Source organism: Tyto alba, unplaced genomic scaffold (assembly GCF_018691265.1).
Source record: "Tyto alba isolate M040663 unplaced genomic scaffold, T.alba_DEE_v4.0 Super-Scaffold_22, whole genome shotgun sequence".
NCBI classification, from domain to species: Eukaryota; Metazoa; Chordata; class Aves; order Strigiformes; family Tytonidae; genus Tyto; species Tyto alba.
The window spans coordinates 28,692,394-28,710,773 of NW_024881296.1; the positions used below are offsets into that span (position 1 = coordinate 28,692,394).

The following is an 18,380-nucleotide window of genomic DNA, read 5'->3' on the forward strand; positions in this document are numbered from 1 at the left end:
AAGGACTGTGATGATGGAGGCTAATGTTTACACTTTAAGTGTTGATGACTGAACTTTAACATGGGGAACTCCAAGACTGTCTTAGCTAAAGAGAAGTCTCCATCCCTTCTGCTCCTCATCACATTGATTTCAGGGCAAAAAAGAAGGGTGTCTTGAGCGATAGGAATAAGCTGGTAGTATGTGTGGTGGTTTGGGTTTTGTTTGGTGGGTTGTTTTTTTGTTTGTTTGTTTTTTTTTTCTTGGTTGCCAGGTGGTTCACAGGCAATGTAAGAAGAAGGCCCATGTGCAGTCAAGCCAGTTAGGGGTGCAGGGCATGAGTGGAGATTGCTTTTGTTTTTCTGCTGCTCATCTGACTGACTAAAGGTGAAGCCTTGCCTGCCAGTGTAGGGCAATCCTCTGCTAATCTGGGGAAATCCATTTGCTTCTGGTCAGTTGATATTGGCAGTGATATCTTCACTCACACTGAGCTTTCCTCCTCAGAGGTAACTTAAAGGATAGCATTAGAAAGACAGACCACTGTCCTCTCTGCTGCAGAGATTAAAGTGCATTAGTTCTGGTCACACTCAGTATTTTACTAAGAAACATACACTTACTGTCCCAGTGCATCAAAAGTCTGTTGAAAGATGACTGAAGATTGCAAAGATGACTCTCAGATGGCACTAGCTTGTTCATTTAACACCTTGCATTACCTACTGCTACCTACTTTATCATAGATAAGTGTGTTTTGTGCTTGTTATTGCAGTGCTGTAACACTCATCTTTAGTTCGAGATGCTGCCTTCTGACATGCTGAATGAAGTGTTGGGATGGCGGAGAAAGATAAATTGCAAATTGGCCTGAAATTTGATGAGAGATTTGAAGGGGTTGGTCTGTCATGCTGAGCTGTGATCAATATTTGATCCCTCTAAACATTTAGCACACTGATCTTTGCTTATTTAGCTCTTCCAGCTTATAGCATTTTACCTGATCTAGAAAAAACATCAACTGTTATCTTCTCACAATCTCTGCAGAAAGAAAAGAGTAGGAAGAAACCACATATAAAAAAACAATAGAGAAATCAAATAGGGGAAACATCTATCAAAGTTTGGGACTGTACTCTTGTAAATTTAACTCTGTAGAGTATTTTTTTTTTTTTTTTAAAAAGCACACCTTCTTTTTTACCTGACCTTTTCATAGAATACCTGTACCAAGTATTTTAATGCACCCTTTCCCATTATGTTTTGTGTATATGCATATGTATTCCAGCTCTTCATGGAAATAGCTTTCAGATGACCCTCCCTTTTAAACTCAATTAAATAATGTTTATTAAAAAATAACTTCAAGGATGGAAATCGGTGGTCTTCCCTGTTTTCAGCCCTGGCCTATTATGAAGGTTAGTGCCTAACCCTTCCTTACGGCAGAGATGCTCAGTCTTCATGGCCTGAATGTATCTAGGGCATTCTATAGCAGCTCTAGCCTGCTGTGTGGCTATTTTTGGCGATGTAGCTTTTGTCTGGCAGTGCTAAAGAAGGATGGCATATGTTCAGTGCTGTGCATGTGACTGATTTAAGGATGAATGATGTGGTTTGTTTTTTTTAAAAAAAAGGTTTATATATTTATCACTATTTTAAAGAAATCTCTGTATAATGTCACAACCCATGCAATTTAATATGCTTGACTGTATGAGTTTTCATTTTCCTTTTTTTTATGTATTTCTGTGCTCAGTGGACTATGCATTAGAAAGTGAATTAGCAAGTTAATTTACCCTGTATGTCAGTGATAGAATAGCTCTTACCTCCTTGGGCCATGTGATCTGAACTGCATTGTGAATGTATCAGAATACACAAACGCTGCCTTTTTTAGGATTTTTTTCTTTCTTTTCAATAATGATTGTTGCAGGGGGGGCTAGCTTAACCTGTTCTCCCCTTAGGTTTTTAATTCCGTTTTACAGTCAGTATCAGTGGGTGGTTTTGGACATGTTCTGAATGAGCTCGGTTTTGTGTTTGTGTTTTCCATACTTTGTGCTGTACCTCAAGGGGAGCACTTGCAGAGCAAATTACCTGCTCATCATCTGAACAAGGATGATAAAATTGATCATAAGTAATCTCTAGCATTTATAATCAAAGACAGTGCTTATTCTCTGTTTTAAGTTTGCAACTCAAACTACCCAGTGTTTAGCAATCTACCTCCCTAATATTCCATAAAACCTAGTTGCTTTGGGCACACAGTTTCACATGAAGAGGTCTAGAGACTTATTTTTTGTTTCTACCACAGGATAGCCAGGTTCCCAGCAAAAATTAGGGCCCAGCTGTAGGGCTGAAGGAGAATGTTTGCATCAGAACCAATAATTTGAATAAGCGAGATGCTTAGGAACGGAGAATAGAAACGTTTTCATCTAAAGATACAGATCTAAGTTGAGAGGCCCAGTGGTGTTAGCACTCCTGGGGTTATCGTTGCTGCGGGTATCTGGGAAGGCTCTGGCAGGACCAGATGCTCGATCCCACTCTCCCAGGCTCCCTGGCCATACCACAAGGCTGCTTTTCATGTTGCAGCCCAGGTTTGACAGTGGTGACAGGACAGAGCTCTGACTTCTGGGGCCCTTTTTAAGCTCGTGTGGAGTGGGTGGGAGATGCCCTTGTGCGACACATTAGTATAGTAGCTGTTATGGTTTAACAAATGGTTATTGTAGAACCAGAGTGTTTATAAGCTGTTGGTATTGAAATGGGAGGTCTAGCAATGGCATAATCTTTTTGGTGTGACAAATCCAATTTTAATTATTTTGCAAAAAAATTTATAGCGAGGGAACTTCAGAGGAGAATTATGTTTGGTCATATTACATAGATGTGTTTTATATCTTACAGTGCAAAGTAAAACATGTAGAAAATGTGACACTAGCACAGGTATTTCTTAAAATCTGGATTGAATGCACTGTTAGCGTGGGTTTTTTTTGAGGATGCGGGGAGTAATACAGCAGTTGCTGTTAAGCTGGTAGTAACTGATTTACCATAATATTGGGCAAAACATTGACATTAATGACTGTAATGTGCTTATTGAAAAGGCTAATTTGTTATCAAGCCAATAGAAACACATCAAGAATTACCTGATGTCCAAGAAATGCTAAAATGATAAATAGTATACACAATACTAAAATGTTGGCAATACCTAAGAAAACAGTCTGTGTGTGTACATGTGCAAAAATCCTTCACTTATACCAAGGTCCCATCTCAATTTAGTTTTTTAATCTCGAAATGCATGTTGGGTTTTTTTACTATTGCTGTAACTGATCTTTGCACTAAGCTATTTGACAAGGGCAGGGGGGGTGGCATATTTTAAACAACTGAAGGACTGTCCAAGGCAAACACGGAGGCTCCACTGTCCTACTCCTCCGTTTTATTTGGAGGCAGGTTGGAACTGACTGACCAAGGCCTCCCTCCCAAGCTGTGTGTTTTGAGATAGGAAGTGGGGCAGTGTAGTAGACAGCTGCCAGCACCAATAACCAGTGGCTTGAGCTGCTTAACAGAGGCTAAGCCCAAATCTATTGACGCAGAGCACGGGGAAGTGCTCGGCAGGCTTCTCCCCACTCCCTACCCTTGCATAAAATCTCACAATGCTGTGGATGTGACAAACTCCATTTTGATCAGCTGTTGGGCCAGAAATGGTGAGAGTGGGTCAGAGTTGACCTCCAAAGGATATTTTGATGGCATACGTTTTTGACTCTTCTTGAAGCTGCAGCTTTTCCTTCTGTGGCACCTCCTCCTTTTTACTTTGGGTCTGCATAATTGCTGGCCTGAATTTTTTAAGTGTAGGATGGGAGACTGAAGTAATGCGTATGGGGTGATATGGATCATGCTATGGATTCACAGTAGACCTCTGAAGTGCAAATGAATGTACAGTACTGAATATAATGGATGAAATAGGTAAGCACCTCAATCTTCGTATTTCCAGAAATAATACTTTTAAACGGCTTCCCAATTAAAATTTGTAAATGGAAAACGCTATTACCTCTGTGGGATGCATGTAGTGTTTGTCCTTTTTACTTCCTCTTTTTAATTATTTGTAAGGAGTCTAACATGATGCAAAGGGTTGCAGAAGAGTACTCTGTGAGTACGCTGGTCTTTTGATTTTTTTTTTTTTTTTTAAGATATTAAATCTAAGGTTTTATCTTTCTTCAGTATCTGCTGTTAATAAGTAAGTCACTACTGATTGTTTTCCAAAACACCAGGTTTCTTATTTAAGCTGACTTTTTGGTTGTAAGTAGCCACACTCTTGATATGTAGTATAGTTATCTACTTGCTCAGAACATCGTTCAGTCTAATTAGTTTTAGCTTCAAATTTGCCAAGACTGATGGAAACTGAGGATGGTAATATGCAGAACAGGAAGGGGCCTGTTTGTCTGTAATAAAATCTTTTACATAAACTAGAGACTGCAGTTGCTAAAGCAGCTACAACACAACATTGCAATTCTAAAAGCAGTAGCAACTCTGGTATCAGAATGTTTCTTTTCCTTGATCCACCCTAGGCCAGACTACTGGAGAAAGATGTTCTGCATGAGGAGTTATTCCCAAATAGGGAATTAACAGAGCTTTTTGTAACTCTTAATCTCTTTATTCAAGTTCGTGCATGCAGAGCTTGAAAACAAGCTTTTTGTGTTTTCCCTTCTACTGACACTTAGTCTATTTTCTGGTTACTAAACCCAGCAAAAATTATTTAAAAAAATATTATTTTTTTTTTCTGATGAAGAAGCTGCTTTTGCTGTCTCATTTTGTCATTCAGCATGTCTGTTTTCCTCTTTAGTTGCCTGCTGTGCTTACCCTATAAACTCTGGGTTATGCCATGTGTGTGTCTTTTTTGTTTGCTCTGAACTATCTCTGAAGTAATGAAGGAATTATCTTTTCCTTTGCTGTAAGTGCTGCTTAACATATCTGGAAGTAGCCTGATATTGAATAGTAGCTTGATGCTATCATGCTTTCTATGTGCAACACCCTCATCTGACCCTTATTTCCCCTTATGGTGTTGGCAGCTCAAAGTCCCTGTACAGAGATGTGGCTTTTCTTCATCTTTTGTATCCCAGGTGCCAGCTGCTGCAATAATTTTTTTTTTTTTTTTGGACAATCGGTGTCTGTCATGTCAGCTGTAGAGCTAAGGTGGAGGGGTGGAAGCCAACATACATCCTGCAAACTGAGGGGTCAGCACCTTCAGATATTGCCTTATGTTGTGGTGCCTGCCCTGGCACACAGCAGTGATCAGTAAGTGCTTGCCCATCATTCAGCCCAATTCCCAAGAGCACTACCCCAGCACGGGTTGCATGTACATATGCACTCATTGCACAGTTAAGAGGTCCTAGTAAATGTTGCCTGATTTGAAGTCTGCAACTTCCATTTCCTTAAATTGTGTCTGTCATACCAGGATTGTTCTGAAAGTGAATTGAGTGGAAGGTTCTTTCATCTCCAGTTTGTGTTGTGAAGCTGTGACAGTGAATTATCTGGGATTTTTCGAATGTATCAGTTAAGTGGGACAAGTGAAACTTACTGTTCCTGGAAATAAAGGTTTGCTAGCTCTGTTTTCCCTGATGGTTACAAGAGTTTCTCCTTTTTTACTCTTGAGCTTAGATTGAAGGCTTTTTCTTTTGGGAGTGGAAGATTTAGGGAGTGGAAGGAAGTGAGATACTGAGCTGTGGAATAATCGTGAGGGGAAAAAGCATTGCAAGTAAGCTGAGACCACCTACCTCACTTGAAATTCAAACATAATTGGGAACTTCAGATGTGAAAGGCTGTTGCTTTAATCTGTTATATCATTGGCAATATCTTTGGAAATTGGATTATTCTGAAATATTAATATTGGTTGCAAAAGCAGTGGAGTTCTTCAGCTATCAGATAATGGTGGAAATAGAAATGGAAGTATAATATAATGAGAAAAACATTATTGGAGGATGTGAATGGAGAGGGCATTTTGTTATAAAGCCTTGATTGAATGAATTGATAGAAAACAAGGCAAACCTTTAGGCTGTTATAACTTACATTGATATAATTTCTTTAACTGGTTATTTTAAAAAAATAAATATAATGATAGAATTACCAAATTGAACAGGAAATTCCTGTATTTGGGGGCTATTTTAGTATAAAAGAAAAATATACAGCTGGCATCAAATTCTTCAGCATTTACAATGAGAAAATACTACAAAGTGAGGTTTTCAGACTTCTCTTGCTATTATCCAGTGCTGTCATGTACTTGTAGGTAGTGTTACAAAATCAGAGATGCACAGTTTATGCAGTGTATTAAAGTGTATGCACAGTGACTGACATTTGTTAATGGGAAACAAGAGCAGAGGCCAAGGCTGTGTAAAGTGATGCAAGGGGAGGGGGAGTAAGAGGGGGGCTGGAGTAGATTTTACATGCACAGGCACATCTGCTAAGTACTTGTCTTCCCTGCCCCCCCCAGCCTAATTGCAAAGCAGATCTGTATTAACAGAAAGATGACATTGAATAGGGGCAACTGAAGTTGTCATTCCTATGAAATAGAAGGTTTGGCTGTTTGTCACGACTTTTCAAGCCTAGGGGTCATGTAATGAAGTATAACTGGTCCTTCCTGCTTGTGGTTAGGGAGGTGTGATATTACTAGGATGAGAAGCCCATCATACATCTCCAACAACTGAACAACCTATTTGATCAAATAGGAAAGATAATGCTTCTTTTCTTCGGTCTCATTTTTCACCTACAAAGAGGTGTACGGCTTCCTTGGTCAAAAACAACAACGACATCAAAAAAATCCATAGATCAGAATACAGACAGATCAGTCACTGAATTGCTGCTTGTTCTTCACTATGGAGATAGGATGGAAGCAATTTTTTCTCACGTATGCCGAGCAAGTCCCAACTCAGACAGAAAACAGATCTGTTTCAGGTATCTGAAGCAAAAGAACCAAAGTTACTGTATTTTTTTCTAAGCAGTAAAATATTTTAAATATGTTGCCCAACAACAAAACATCTTGAAAAAAGACATTTATTCACCTGCATGATATGAATATACAGCTTGTTCTTTGACAGTGTGTAGTAAATTCATGGAACAAAATGAGACTTCCAGATTTGGTAACAAATGTTCTTTGGAAAACTTCAACATTAAGTAGTCAAAAAAAAAAAAAAGCACACTGTTTTCAGTTGTACCATCTTGGAAATTATAATTATGCTATTAAATGAAAGCCTGAGGATAGCTGAGACTTAGATAGTGACAATACATGCTTCCTTTAGTCATGAAAAACAAATGTGGAGATGTTAATAAATGGCTGCTACTTCTAATTTTACAATTTTGTTTTGTTTTTTTTTTTAAATGTCAGAGGACATCAGTAGGCTTGTCAAATTTACAGGGTCATGTAGCTTTGCTTTTCAAGCTTAGGTGATATTTTTAACACAAGGTAGCTGAAAAAACATTTGAAATGACTCCCTGCTATTTTTAATGTGTCTAGCACTTTAAAAAATCCATATAATCCTCTTGAAACAGATGGCTACAGTGAGTTAAAAGCCCACACTAGGATTTGGTCTTTTACCTGGTGCTGAAACCAATGTCATGACACAGGGATGCAGAATTTGGAGGTGAAATCCTATTTCAAATCTGTCTTTTTTAAAAACGAGAACAAAAACAAAACAAAGCCAAATCTGCAGGGAACTGTGGAGTCCCTCTGGATGTTGAGTTGTTTGTTAGTTTTATTTCTTTTAGTTTGTGTTGTATCATATCTTTTTCCAGGCTATGTTGGAATGTGGAATTTCGTGTTAACTGTTCCCAAACTTTAATTCTGTGAAGGAAGAAAGATAGGAGGCTACGTTTTTTAACTTCAAATCCTGTGAGTACTTGAGCTGCCTAACTGAAGGCAGGATTAAAACTGAAGTTTTTGTTTTAACGCAGGAACACTTTGGGGGGACAGGTTTGAGGTGAGAAGGAAGATTTTGGTATTAGTTTTATGTAGAACTTAAAGCATGCTTGCCTCTTTTTTTTTTTAAGCAGGACAGCTGGCTCTTTTATCTATAGAACTACAGTAGTGTCTCTGGAGATGGTGACAAAGCATTGGTGTTCTTGTGCAGATAACTGGAAATAATTTAATATAGCTGGTGATTAATGGAAGAAAGACATACTATTTCAGTGTGCTTGCTTCCTGCACTTTTTTTGATCATAAAAGGAGGCAAAGGAGTTGCCACATTTAAGTTCTTACAGTTAAGTCAGTAGCTAAAATTTATCTCCAGTGCATTCCAGCAGTTAAACAGAGATTAATTTGAGTCAACTAGATGGAGAAGTATCAGTCTTTCCTCAGATTAACGTCTGAATTGCATCAAAATGTATTTAAATTTAGCAAATACAAAAACCTGTTCTTACTCTTCCACTATATAAACTATTCAAGGGAATATACTGTGTTCAGCAGTGACAGGAAGAGGGCAGCCCAAGTATAGCCTCAGTGTGTACTGCCCAACTACTCCCAGGGTGCATGTATGACACTTGTTCTCTGCTGTCAGTTCTCCACAGGAGTACTTAAGGATTTGCACCTGCCTTCCCACTCAATTTTGTTACAAACTGCAGCACTCAAGGGGCTGAAATTATAGACAAATCTTAAGTATCTTGGTAGCAGGTGAAAAAAGGACCTGAACTGTGGGGTGGTAAAACCTGTTTTCTGAACATAAAATTTTAATGTGTTGTCTTGAGATGCATTCCAAATTTCCTTACACTCCCCTAGTTATCATAACTCAGCATAGGTCCTTCCTAGCAAGTTGAAGGATGAAATGTATACTAGAATGTAGATTCTCAAGAGATGTCAGAGAGATTCTTCACTGAAAACTGAAGAAGTCCTTCAAGCTGTTAGCTCACAGTATCTGGTGTTCCTAAGGCTCTTATTGCAAAGCCTACTTTAAGTGTTCTTAGTTTATTGCTCTAATACCTGCAAATAGCACTTGGAAACGAGCAAGCATATAAATGGCTACTGTATTGATGACACGTGAAACTTTGGTGTCTTCCTAGCAAGACCATACACAGATGAAAATATGTCTTAGTATTCTGGGAGGGCTTGTGTTTCCTGGTAAAATTTAGGATAACTGGGCAATTCTTAAGAGGACATAGGAGCTGAGAGCTGATCTGGTAGATGTAGTCACTCAAGAAGCTGCATTTCTCTCAGTGGACTTCAGTGGCAGGTTGCTGTTAGGCATGTTGGCACATGCTAGATTTAATCTTTAAAAAGCTGGTGATGTGACACAGTGAGGTTTTTCACCCAACTCTGCACACTTTACTGAGAGAGCTTTTCAGCTTGGTGAGATGCCCCTGTTCTCAATTTCTTAATGCTGCTTCAGCTAGACTACTGCATCAAACTGCAGAGCAAGCAAAGAGCGCATTAGGAGGGACACTGGGACAAGGGAATAGGAGGTTTGAATGCATCACAATCACTAGGAGTGTCCTGAACAAGAAGTATTGCTGCTGGGCCTGCCAGATGAGTAGTTCAGAAACTAGGTTATTGTGAAATAACTTGGTACTGTTGCAGCCACAGATTATTTGTGTGCTTTTAGTTGAGGAAAACACAGTGTATTTGTGCTGATGTGCTATTGTTTTGTGTCATGATAAATACATCTCTGCTGTTTTAATCTATACTTACACAAAAGCAGAGGGGTACTGGTAGTCTTACGAAGACAGATTTGGAGGGGGGCACTCTAACAACTTTGATTAAATCATAACCAAGTCTTTCCTTCAGCTGTACGGAATGCAAATGTAGCTCTTAATCCTGCAGACTTTAATGGCCTGAATGCATACATGGAAGCCAAGATGATACTCCACAGGCTACAGCAGACCAAAATGATGTACCTAAACATGACCTGTAAAACAAGGCTGTGACACTCCAAGTGGTCAATGAGTCTTAGGTCTTTTCTGTACTCTCTGCAGCTTTCACACAGTGGTCAAGTGAGACCTGGTCACCCAAGCCTTGCAGCCAGTGTCAGCAAGCTCTTTTTGCTTAATGAAGCTGTGCCCCCAGAGTCCCAGGGACTTGCAAACTTGTGCATCATGTAAGGCTTTCTGTGTGCTAGTGTAACCTCATTCAGTTTGTCAGCCTGGTGTGGGTGGTGCAACCATGATTTATCAAGCCTGTTCATCTGTTCTGGAAAAAAACATTTTACTTATTCTGTCCAGTTATGGTAGAATACATATATTTGCAATAACAGAAGCATCTGTCAAATAAAAACAAGACAGGGAAATAGAGGTTATATTTACCAAGAACTTTCCTCACTGCTTCAGCCTTGCAGCTGGCTGACACAATGGCCACAGAACTTCTCAGAGCTGGTGTAGCGTAGAGTGTGTATTAGCATCAACATCTGCTGTTTTTTTTGTTTAAGGCTGCTGCTCCTGTCTCCTGGGCATGGAGAAGGATGTGGAAAGGGTGAGGACAGGAAACACTGTAAAGAAATTTGACCCTCTCTTTTCCCCTTCCCAAGCCTGAGCTCTGCTTTCTACTTGTTTTTTCCTCAGAAAGGCTTTCCCTCACCATGCAGTGACTGGGCCCAGGCTCCACATGCTGATACAGAGGGATTGCAGTATTTCCTTTCCCTTCTCCAGCTCTCTCAATTAGCATTTACGTTGCTTAATCTACATAGCTCTGCCTGTCTGCATGCCTTCTCTTGTTACAGCCTCTGAAATAAGTGATTTAAGAATTTGATAATTACATACCTTGAAAAACTAATTTGTATAATCATCTTGCTAGAGTCAAAGCTCTCTTTCTTTCTAGTTAGTTTTGTGTAAAGACAGAATATGGTATTGATGGCAAAGCTAGGAATGGATTCATTGATAGCTATTGAGACTTTGGGGACTCTGTTAGAGATTGCTAGAGCTGAAACATATTCACAGTAAATTTTTTCTACCTTGTGAAAACAAGGAGGATCACTTTTGAGTAGGAGAATGGAGTATTTCTTGCTTGTTGGTTGAAATTTTTAGAGTTTCTGATTTAACTTGGTGTTGTCTTACTCTGTTCTCACTGAGTTTCATCTTCAGGTAGTCCACAATCAGCATAACATGAAGAGCTTCTGGAAAACATTCACTGTAGGTTTGCCTATGCTTCAATACTAAACAAATACAGCAATAACGTAACAAAATCATGTCATATTAAGCTCTGAAATTGTATTTTTAAAATGTAATCTCAAGTTAAACCACTTTGGGACGGTTGCTGCTATTTGTTACATCTCTGGCCTCATACCCAGAAGTATACTGACAATGTCTGTTGCATTGTTGCATAATAAGAGAAGGTGCAGTTGGACAGCTCTTCTCCACAAACAGAATTGTAAAGGCAAGTACACTGTTGCAGGTAGTTTATGAAGACTAGGAAAAAAAATCAACCAAAACAAACAACAAGCCCCAACCACAGCTGCCAACTGTTATGTAAATGTAGAGAAACCCTTCGAAATTTGCACTAAGATAGCAACATTTTTAATATGCCATTAAGCACTTAGCCTTGGGGAGGGAGGCCTACATAAGGCCTTTTCCTCAATCTTTGGAGTTAGTAGTTCAGCAACTGTTTCTCAGCTGGTCTATTTAAGCCTGAGTGCATGTAGTGAAAAGAACTCTTTCTTGGTTTGTGTGTGGTTCATTGAACAAGGTGGATGCTTAAAACCAGGACTGTTTAGTATTGTACATCATGTCACCCTTTGCTTTTACCCCAGCTGACCTTTCAGCTCTGCAGAAGGGAACACATACAGCAATTAATCAGCCCACGCTTATTACTTCAGGTCACTTGCATGGCTCAGACAAAAGGAGGGAGAGGAATATAAATGCAAATATTTTCAACCGTTTGCTTTTGAGGGTAGGATGGTGCATGACAACCTGGGCTGCCTGCTGTGTTACAATGAGTTTTGGTGGTGTGTTGCCTTTCGGTGGTGTTGAATAAAATGCAGTTGGCTGGTTGTCCATCTCTTAGCAGGAACGGCCAGAGCTGCCTCTGGCTGCTGCAGCTGTAGGGGAAGGGGCTGTTGTATCTTCATAGTGGGATTAGGGACATCCTCACGTAGGGGGTGGGATGGAATATCTTGGGCACTTCTTTGTATCCAGAATGTTTTGTGGTAGGAATTGTTAATAGTTAATGATCCATGGAAGGCAGTGAGGTTCAGATCTCATCAGGCATGCAAAGTATCTGTTAAAAACAATATAGGATACTTTTGAAAGTAGTTTTGTGAATAAATATGAAACATGTACATTTTAAACTATAGTTGTTGATTTGTCCAGCATTTCATGTGCTTAGAAAACTAAGCTCTCATAAGATTTGTTTTAAAAGTGTTTCTGGGGGAAAAATGGTAACTGGTTCTATAGTAGCACTTAGACACTAGTGAATTTGGGAGATATTAAAGATTTTCTGGGTGATATTATTGAAATTGAAGAGGCATTTTACTTCTATTCAACCATTATAGTTCTTTCTGATTTGTAACTAACTCAGAGGAGACTACAGTTGTTATCTGTCTCTGTGACTTGCCTGCCTTTCCTGTTTTGTCAGACAGATCTAGAATAAGAGTCTGTTCTGTGGCAGTTATGGATTCCCCGGTCAGTTCAGATCCAGCTCCGATGAAGAGTCAGAATGTGCCCAAGTTTATGGGTAACAATCTGTTGACTTCAGTAAGGGCCACAGATCTAAGCTTATGTATAGGAGGAAGATCTTGCAGGGTAGGAGGTTTAATTGCTGCTACTATGCAGAGAAGTTTTTAACATATGCAAATACATAAGCTATTTAGATTCCTACCAAATATGTCGTATAGCCCGATTCATGCACAGTAGCAGTGCGGGATGCATGGACTACTTGGAGTACAGTGTCCTTCTCCCAGGTTGCTTACAGTCTCTTAATCATTACAATATCTAATCTCAGATTAGATATTGAGGAAGAAGAACAGTTTCCAAAGCCAGTCATACTGTTCATTAGCTCCTGCCCAGATGACTCGCTAGCATGTCTTTAAGAGAATTCCTTGGAACATCCGTAGAAGCTTATTGTTCTAGCACAGATCTGAGAGCATCACAGACAAATTCACGCCATCTAAATATAACATTAATTCTTCCAAGGGGAAGATCATATAAACCCCTAGAATGTTTGGGTTTTTTTTTTATTTATTTTTATAATATTACCAGAGTTATCTTCTCAAATAATCATATTCACTGGCATGTATAACTCAGTATACTACCTGAATTTCTTCCAAACAGGGAGGTGACATGTGGTCTGATGTTGTGGCTTAACCACCACAGAGCTGTTTGCTCTCTCCCCTGCACAGTGGGATGGGGGAAAGAATCAGAAAAAAAACCCACCTTGTGGCTTGAGATAAAGACAGTTTAATAGGGCAGAAAAGGAAGGGAAAATAATAATAATAATAATAATAATATAAAAAACAAGTGATGCACAATACAGTTGCTCACCACCTGCTGACTAATGCCCAGCCAATCCCCAAGCCACGGTGCCTCCCAGCCAGCTTCCCCCAGTTTATACACTGAGCATGATGTCATATGATATGAAATATCCCTTTGGCTCTTTTGAGTCAGCTGTCCTTGCTGTGTCCCCTCTTCTTGCACGGCTGCTTGTGCACTCCAAGCCTTTGCTGGCAGGGCAGTATGAAAAGCTGGAAAGTCCTTGACTTAGTATAAACACTGCTTAGCAACAACTAAACCATCAGTGCATTATCAACATTATTCTCATCCTAAATCCAAAACACAGCCGCTATACCAGCTACTCAGAAAAAAATTGACTTTTTTCCAGCCAACACCAGGACATCTGCACTCTTCACTAGAACTTTTGAATTTTTTTGAGGCAATATGGTACTGTTTTGCTCTTAAAAATATATTACTTTATTCCAGTATACACTAAGAAAAACTCTGGGGAGAAGAATGAAGTGATGCATATCTTGCAATTAGAAACAAATTGTGTTAAGTTTAGCAAAGTCTAATTGCATAGGTCTAGCCGTGTATCAAAATTAAATTAATTTTACTAATTTCTGATAAGCCAGGAAAAAGGCGGGACTGCCTTAATTAATATTATTATTTCAATTATTTATCAACAGAGATCAGGGAGACTTTTATTCAGGAAAAAAGGTCTCAGAATTAACTCCCAACTCAGGATCAAACCTCACTGATTTGTGAGACTCTTAAGTCATCAAAATAAATTCAAATGTAAACAAAATAAAATTTTTATATAGGGTGCAAATTAATCTACTTTCTCCCTACAATTTCCAATTAGGTTAATATTACTCATTTATAGCTGCTTCCTAGTCTAGATGTAGCACTAGCAGGAGGTTTAACTGGTATGGCTAAATTTAGACTGCTCTGAATTTGCAGGAGGTTAGGAGGAGATGACAGCTAGGACTACCCACTGCTAATTATGCAGGTACAAGTATCAGTTCACTGTGATGTTAATTACTGTTCATTACGTGTCGTTTGAAAATGCATGGGTATGGGGTTGTTTTTTGTTAGTGACTTTAGGAACTTCAAAAATGGAGGGTAATTCAGCCCTTTCTCTCTGGTTTAGCATGGTGGCACTGATGTGTCCCTATCTGGAATCAGGTGCTGTTGTTCAAGTGGTGTAGAAGTGCCAAGCAAAGATCTCCATGTCCAGAGATCTGACAGTTTTTAAAGCTGTGTGAAGGTTCAGCAATTGGCAAAGGACTGTGTTCCTTTTGATAAATAATTTAAAAAGTAGTCTGCTGGAGAGCTGTGGGGGTTAGCATACTTGGTAACTTTTACAGGCAGCATAATTCCAAAATAGTCTGTATTGTGATGAGAGGACTGAAAAATAATTATAATTTAGCAAGGAAGGACTCTATTTTGTCTTACTGTGGCTACAACCAGTTTCTCAATCCCTTGTTTCCTGACACCTCACTGAAGATTGCAAGCCTGTTTTTAATGTTAACAATTAATATTTAGCTTTACAGCGACATTAGACCAAGAAGTCAGAAGACCTTGCGTATGTGCTGCTTTATTTTTTTTCATAATATATTTTGTTGCTTTCTATGCCCTGAAATGAAACTATGCCTGATCCCTTCCTAACCTACTCCTAAACAAAGCTATTTAAAAGGAACGACACCAGTTTTCCTACTCATCTGTCACGATTCAGGCTTGTGAAGCTGAGTATGGACAGCAGAGTGAGCACCCAGCATGTGAGAGAATCCTGGCCTTGTTGTCAGGCCATGCATAGCATGGGGTTTGTCAGCTGAAGACTTCTGAGAGGCATTTCAGGCCTAAATTTACTGTGTGAAAAGAGGGGAAAAAAGAAAATGAACAGGAAAAGAGAAGGGGATGTGCTCTATGTAAACGAATGGTTTGAATTTGCCTTGGGCAGGTGACAAGCCAGTAGAGATCTTGTGGGTAAGGAGCACAGATGATGCTGTAGTCCATGTCTGCTGCAGACCTCCCGATTGAGAAGGGGGAGCCAATGCTGCTGCCTTTAGGCAGTTGGAGAGAGCCTCATGGTCACAGGCTGTAGTACTCATGAGTGTCTCAACCATTTTTCTGGAAGGGCAATGCAGCTGGGTGCTAGAAACCAGGAGATGAATTCAACACATCGCAAAACAATTTTTGATGCAGGTGAGCAATGAACTACCAGGGGGACGTGCTCTGCTGGACCTGCTACTCACAGACGAGAGCTGGTTCATGATGTAAAGGTTGAGGGCACCTTTAAACTGCTGTCTTGCAAACCTTGGTTTTGCAGAGCATTTGTCTCTAGTTGCATTAGCTTCTGGCATTGATGTTCTATTAAAAGCAAGAGAAATTCTTGTTGGAATTAAGAAGTGCTGACAAGTTTGTTTTGGTGTTTGGTTTTTTAATTACAGAGCTGGCATAGTAATAAGTAAGCACTGATGAAAGTAAGTTAGCTGGCATGTCATTTTTCAGAACTAATGTTTTAAAGTGTCTCAGACAGAAACAGAGTGCATCTTGTTATTGTATCCTCTATTGTATAGCTGTGATATGAACAATGATGGTCTGGAGTTGCCTGACTGTGCTGATCAAGGGGTTGTGGAGCAAGGTGATGTGTCTCATACAGCAGCACCCTGTGTGACTGTTTCAAACTGATCAACTTTGAAACATCCATCATGTGAATGAAGACAGACCAGTAAGGTGGATGTCCATTATGTTATTTTATTCACATTGCATAGAGCTTTCATCCTTTTGTAGCCTGGAACCTCACTAGTGGTGAGCTACTCACTGCCTAGACCTGTGAAAAATATGGCGCTCTCATAGGTGAAATGGATGAAACATGAATTTACCAAGAAGGGATGTCCTGAGATAGTGGTAATGTGTGATGTCTGCTCTGGAATAAATAATTTTTTACTCGCAGTACAAGTGTCCAGGACTGGTAGGATAGTGCAACAGGTATGCATACAGAAATAAGATTTTGACTGAAAGATAGGCAGGTAAAGGATATAAGCAACTACAACCTGATGGTCATCTGGATCAACAGGAAGACGAGGACTGTAAGTAGATTTATAGAGCATGGTTGCGAGGAACTAATGCTCTGAAGTAAAATGCATCATAGCAAATCATTCTAGCCTTGGTTCACAGTGGAAGACTGGCAGAATGATGGAAAGCACTAATACCCTGGTCTGGAGCTGTTTGCAATTGGTCAGACTCCATTAATTACAAAATTACAAAAGCCTTGTCTGAGATTATAGTGAGAGTCTGCTAGTGTTTAACCTCAGAAAGTTGGTCATTTTGAGTCAGTATTATAGTCCTTTGTGATGAAAAATACTTTTATGAAGGATTGAAGCAGGCTTGGAGTATCTATCTCCCTGTAGAATGGCAATCAAAAGGGCAAGGCTCAAAGAATAGCCTTGTAGGTAAGGCCATTTCCATCCTTAAAAAGAATTTCCACCAGTGCAGTGCAGGGAGCCTGGGTAGCAGTTAGTACCTGGCCTGACTCCAGCAGTAACTGATCTGTGTGGCCCCAAGTTTTGTGTAATCAAACCTGGTGTCTGTCTCCCATATAAGCAAAAACTTTATAGTATTTAGTCAAGCCAGGAAATTGTCTGTGTGGGGATACTGAAGGTATTTTGTGAGAACCATTGCATTGCTGCTATGGAGCCAGTTCCCTTCAGTTACTGCACACAAAAAATCTTAATGCCTGTGGCAACCAGCCTCTCAATCGCTGTCTCCGTGAGCAAAGGGAAGAGCTGGAGGAGGGCGCTCGAGTGACTTGCCTGAAGGTGAAGCAGTCTTGGGCACTTTTCTGTCACCACCTCCCCTATTAAGAGCAAAGAGGGGAAGCCCGGCCACCGTGTCCGAAGTTACTGGACCCATTACCACTGGCTACCAGGCACTGGTGCGGGCTGCCTGGGCTTTCACAAATAGGACTCAAACATGCTGAACGGTGCATTGCTGTGTGGAGTCAGCTACTACGATTTCAGCATTATGTTGCTCATGCCATTTTTTTTTTTTTTGCACCATTTATGTGGTATATGTACTTTCATATGATGCGTCTTTGTTTTCTGTGCCGAAATGGAACAATTAACGCATGTTACAGAGAAATAGATTGGATTTTGAAGTATTGTGGTGACACAGTTAAGTCACTTGAAACAAACACTCTTATTTGAGAGTCTAGTTTTTCTCTATTTTGGTTAAGCAAACAAAACAGCTGGCACCAAGAGCATGCTCTATAAAAAGTTCTGGAGGTATACATGGTACACTGTAGTTTAGTCTATCAATCCCTGTAAAACATTTAATCTTTAAAGTCAGGGACCCAACTACTATATAAAACATTGCTAACGTGTTCTTGTTGTTTCTGGGGGCAAATTCAAACACCCTTCATGAAATTAAATGCTTAGTTCTGTTGTCAGAGAGAGTGGTACTTGTTTCATTTTTGTTGTACCAGTCTGTCACAGTTAGGTTGCTGCAATGAAGTATGTGGCTGAGAGGTCTAAATTCTGTTTTCTCCATCCACAATGAAGAGGAAGCCACTGTGAGTTAGAGCTGTAATTCCATGAAGCATTTCAGTGATGTTGTTGTAAATGCAAGGTGTTTGGTGTAGTAAAATAACCTCAAGTGAGAAGTTTATCCTTCTCATGCTTGATTTGAATTTTACAAGGCAGATAGCAAATAATTGAGGTTGCATAACAATTTCCATTAAAAGAGACTTGTTGCAGTCTCTTTATAACTTTGTTAGGTTTAAGTGGCTTGGCTTCTGTTTCTCTTTTGCCAGGTTCTCTCCTTTTTTTGTTTTGTTCATCTTCAGAAAATGGACCAATTGCTGAAGAATGAGACATGGGAAAATAATAGGGACTTTTGCTTCTTGAAAAAAAATCTTAATATCAGTCTCGTAGGGATGGCTTAACGCCACCATGCTTTAAAGGAAAGATTTGAAACTGGGAAGAGTTTGAATTTGGTTTCAGAGCTACATCATCTCGTGTCCCTATGAAAAGCCATCCAAGTTAGCCACA

The 18,380-nt window shown here is 39.6% G+C and overlaps 1 protein-coding gene across 8 annotated transcripts in view; it reads left to right on the plus strand.

Annotated features, from left to right (window-relative positions):
* Positions 1-18,380, plus strand: part of MAP7 (microtubule associated protein 7) — a 116,718-nt gene that overhangs the window by 32,037 nt on the left and 66,301 nt on the right. Inside the window, exon 1 of one of the 8 annotated variants that reach the window (XM_032983124.2) lies at positions 3,532-3,894. The exons of the other annotated variants lie outside the window; for them this stretch is intronic. Within the exon in view, the coding sequence (XP_032839015.2) occupies positions 3,882-3,894 (13 nt within the window). The 5' untranslated portion in view covers positions 3,532-3,881. Of the gene's footprint in view, positions 1-3,531; positions 3,895-18,380 lie in introns of those variants that run through there. 8 annotated transcript variants of the gene reach the window in all.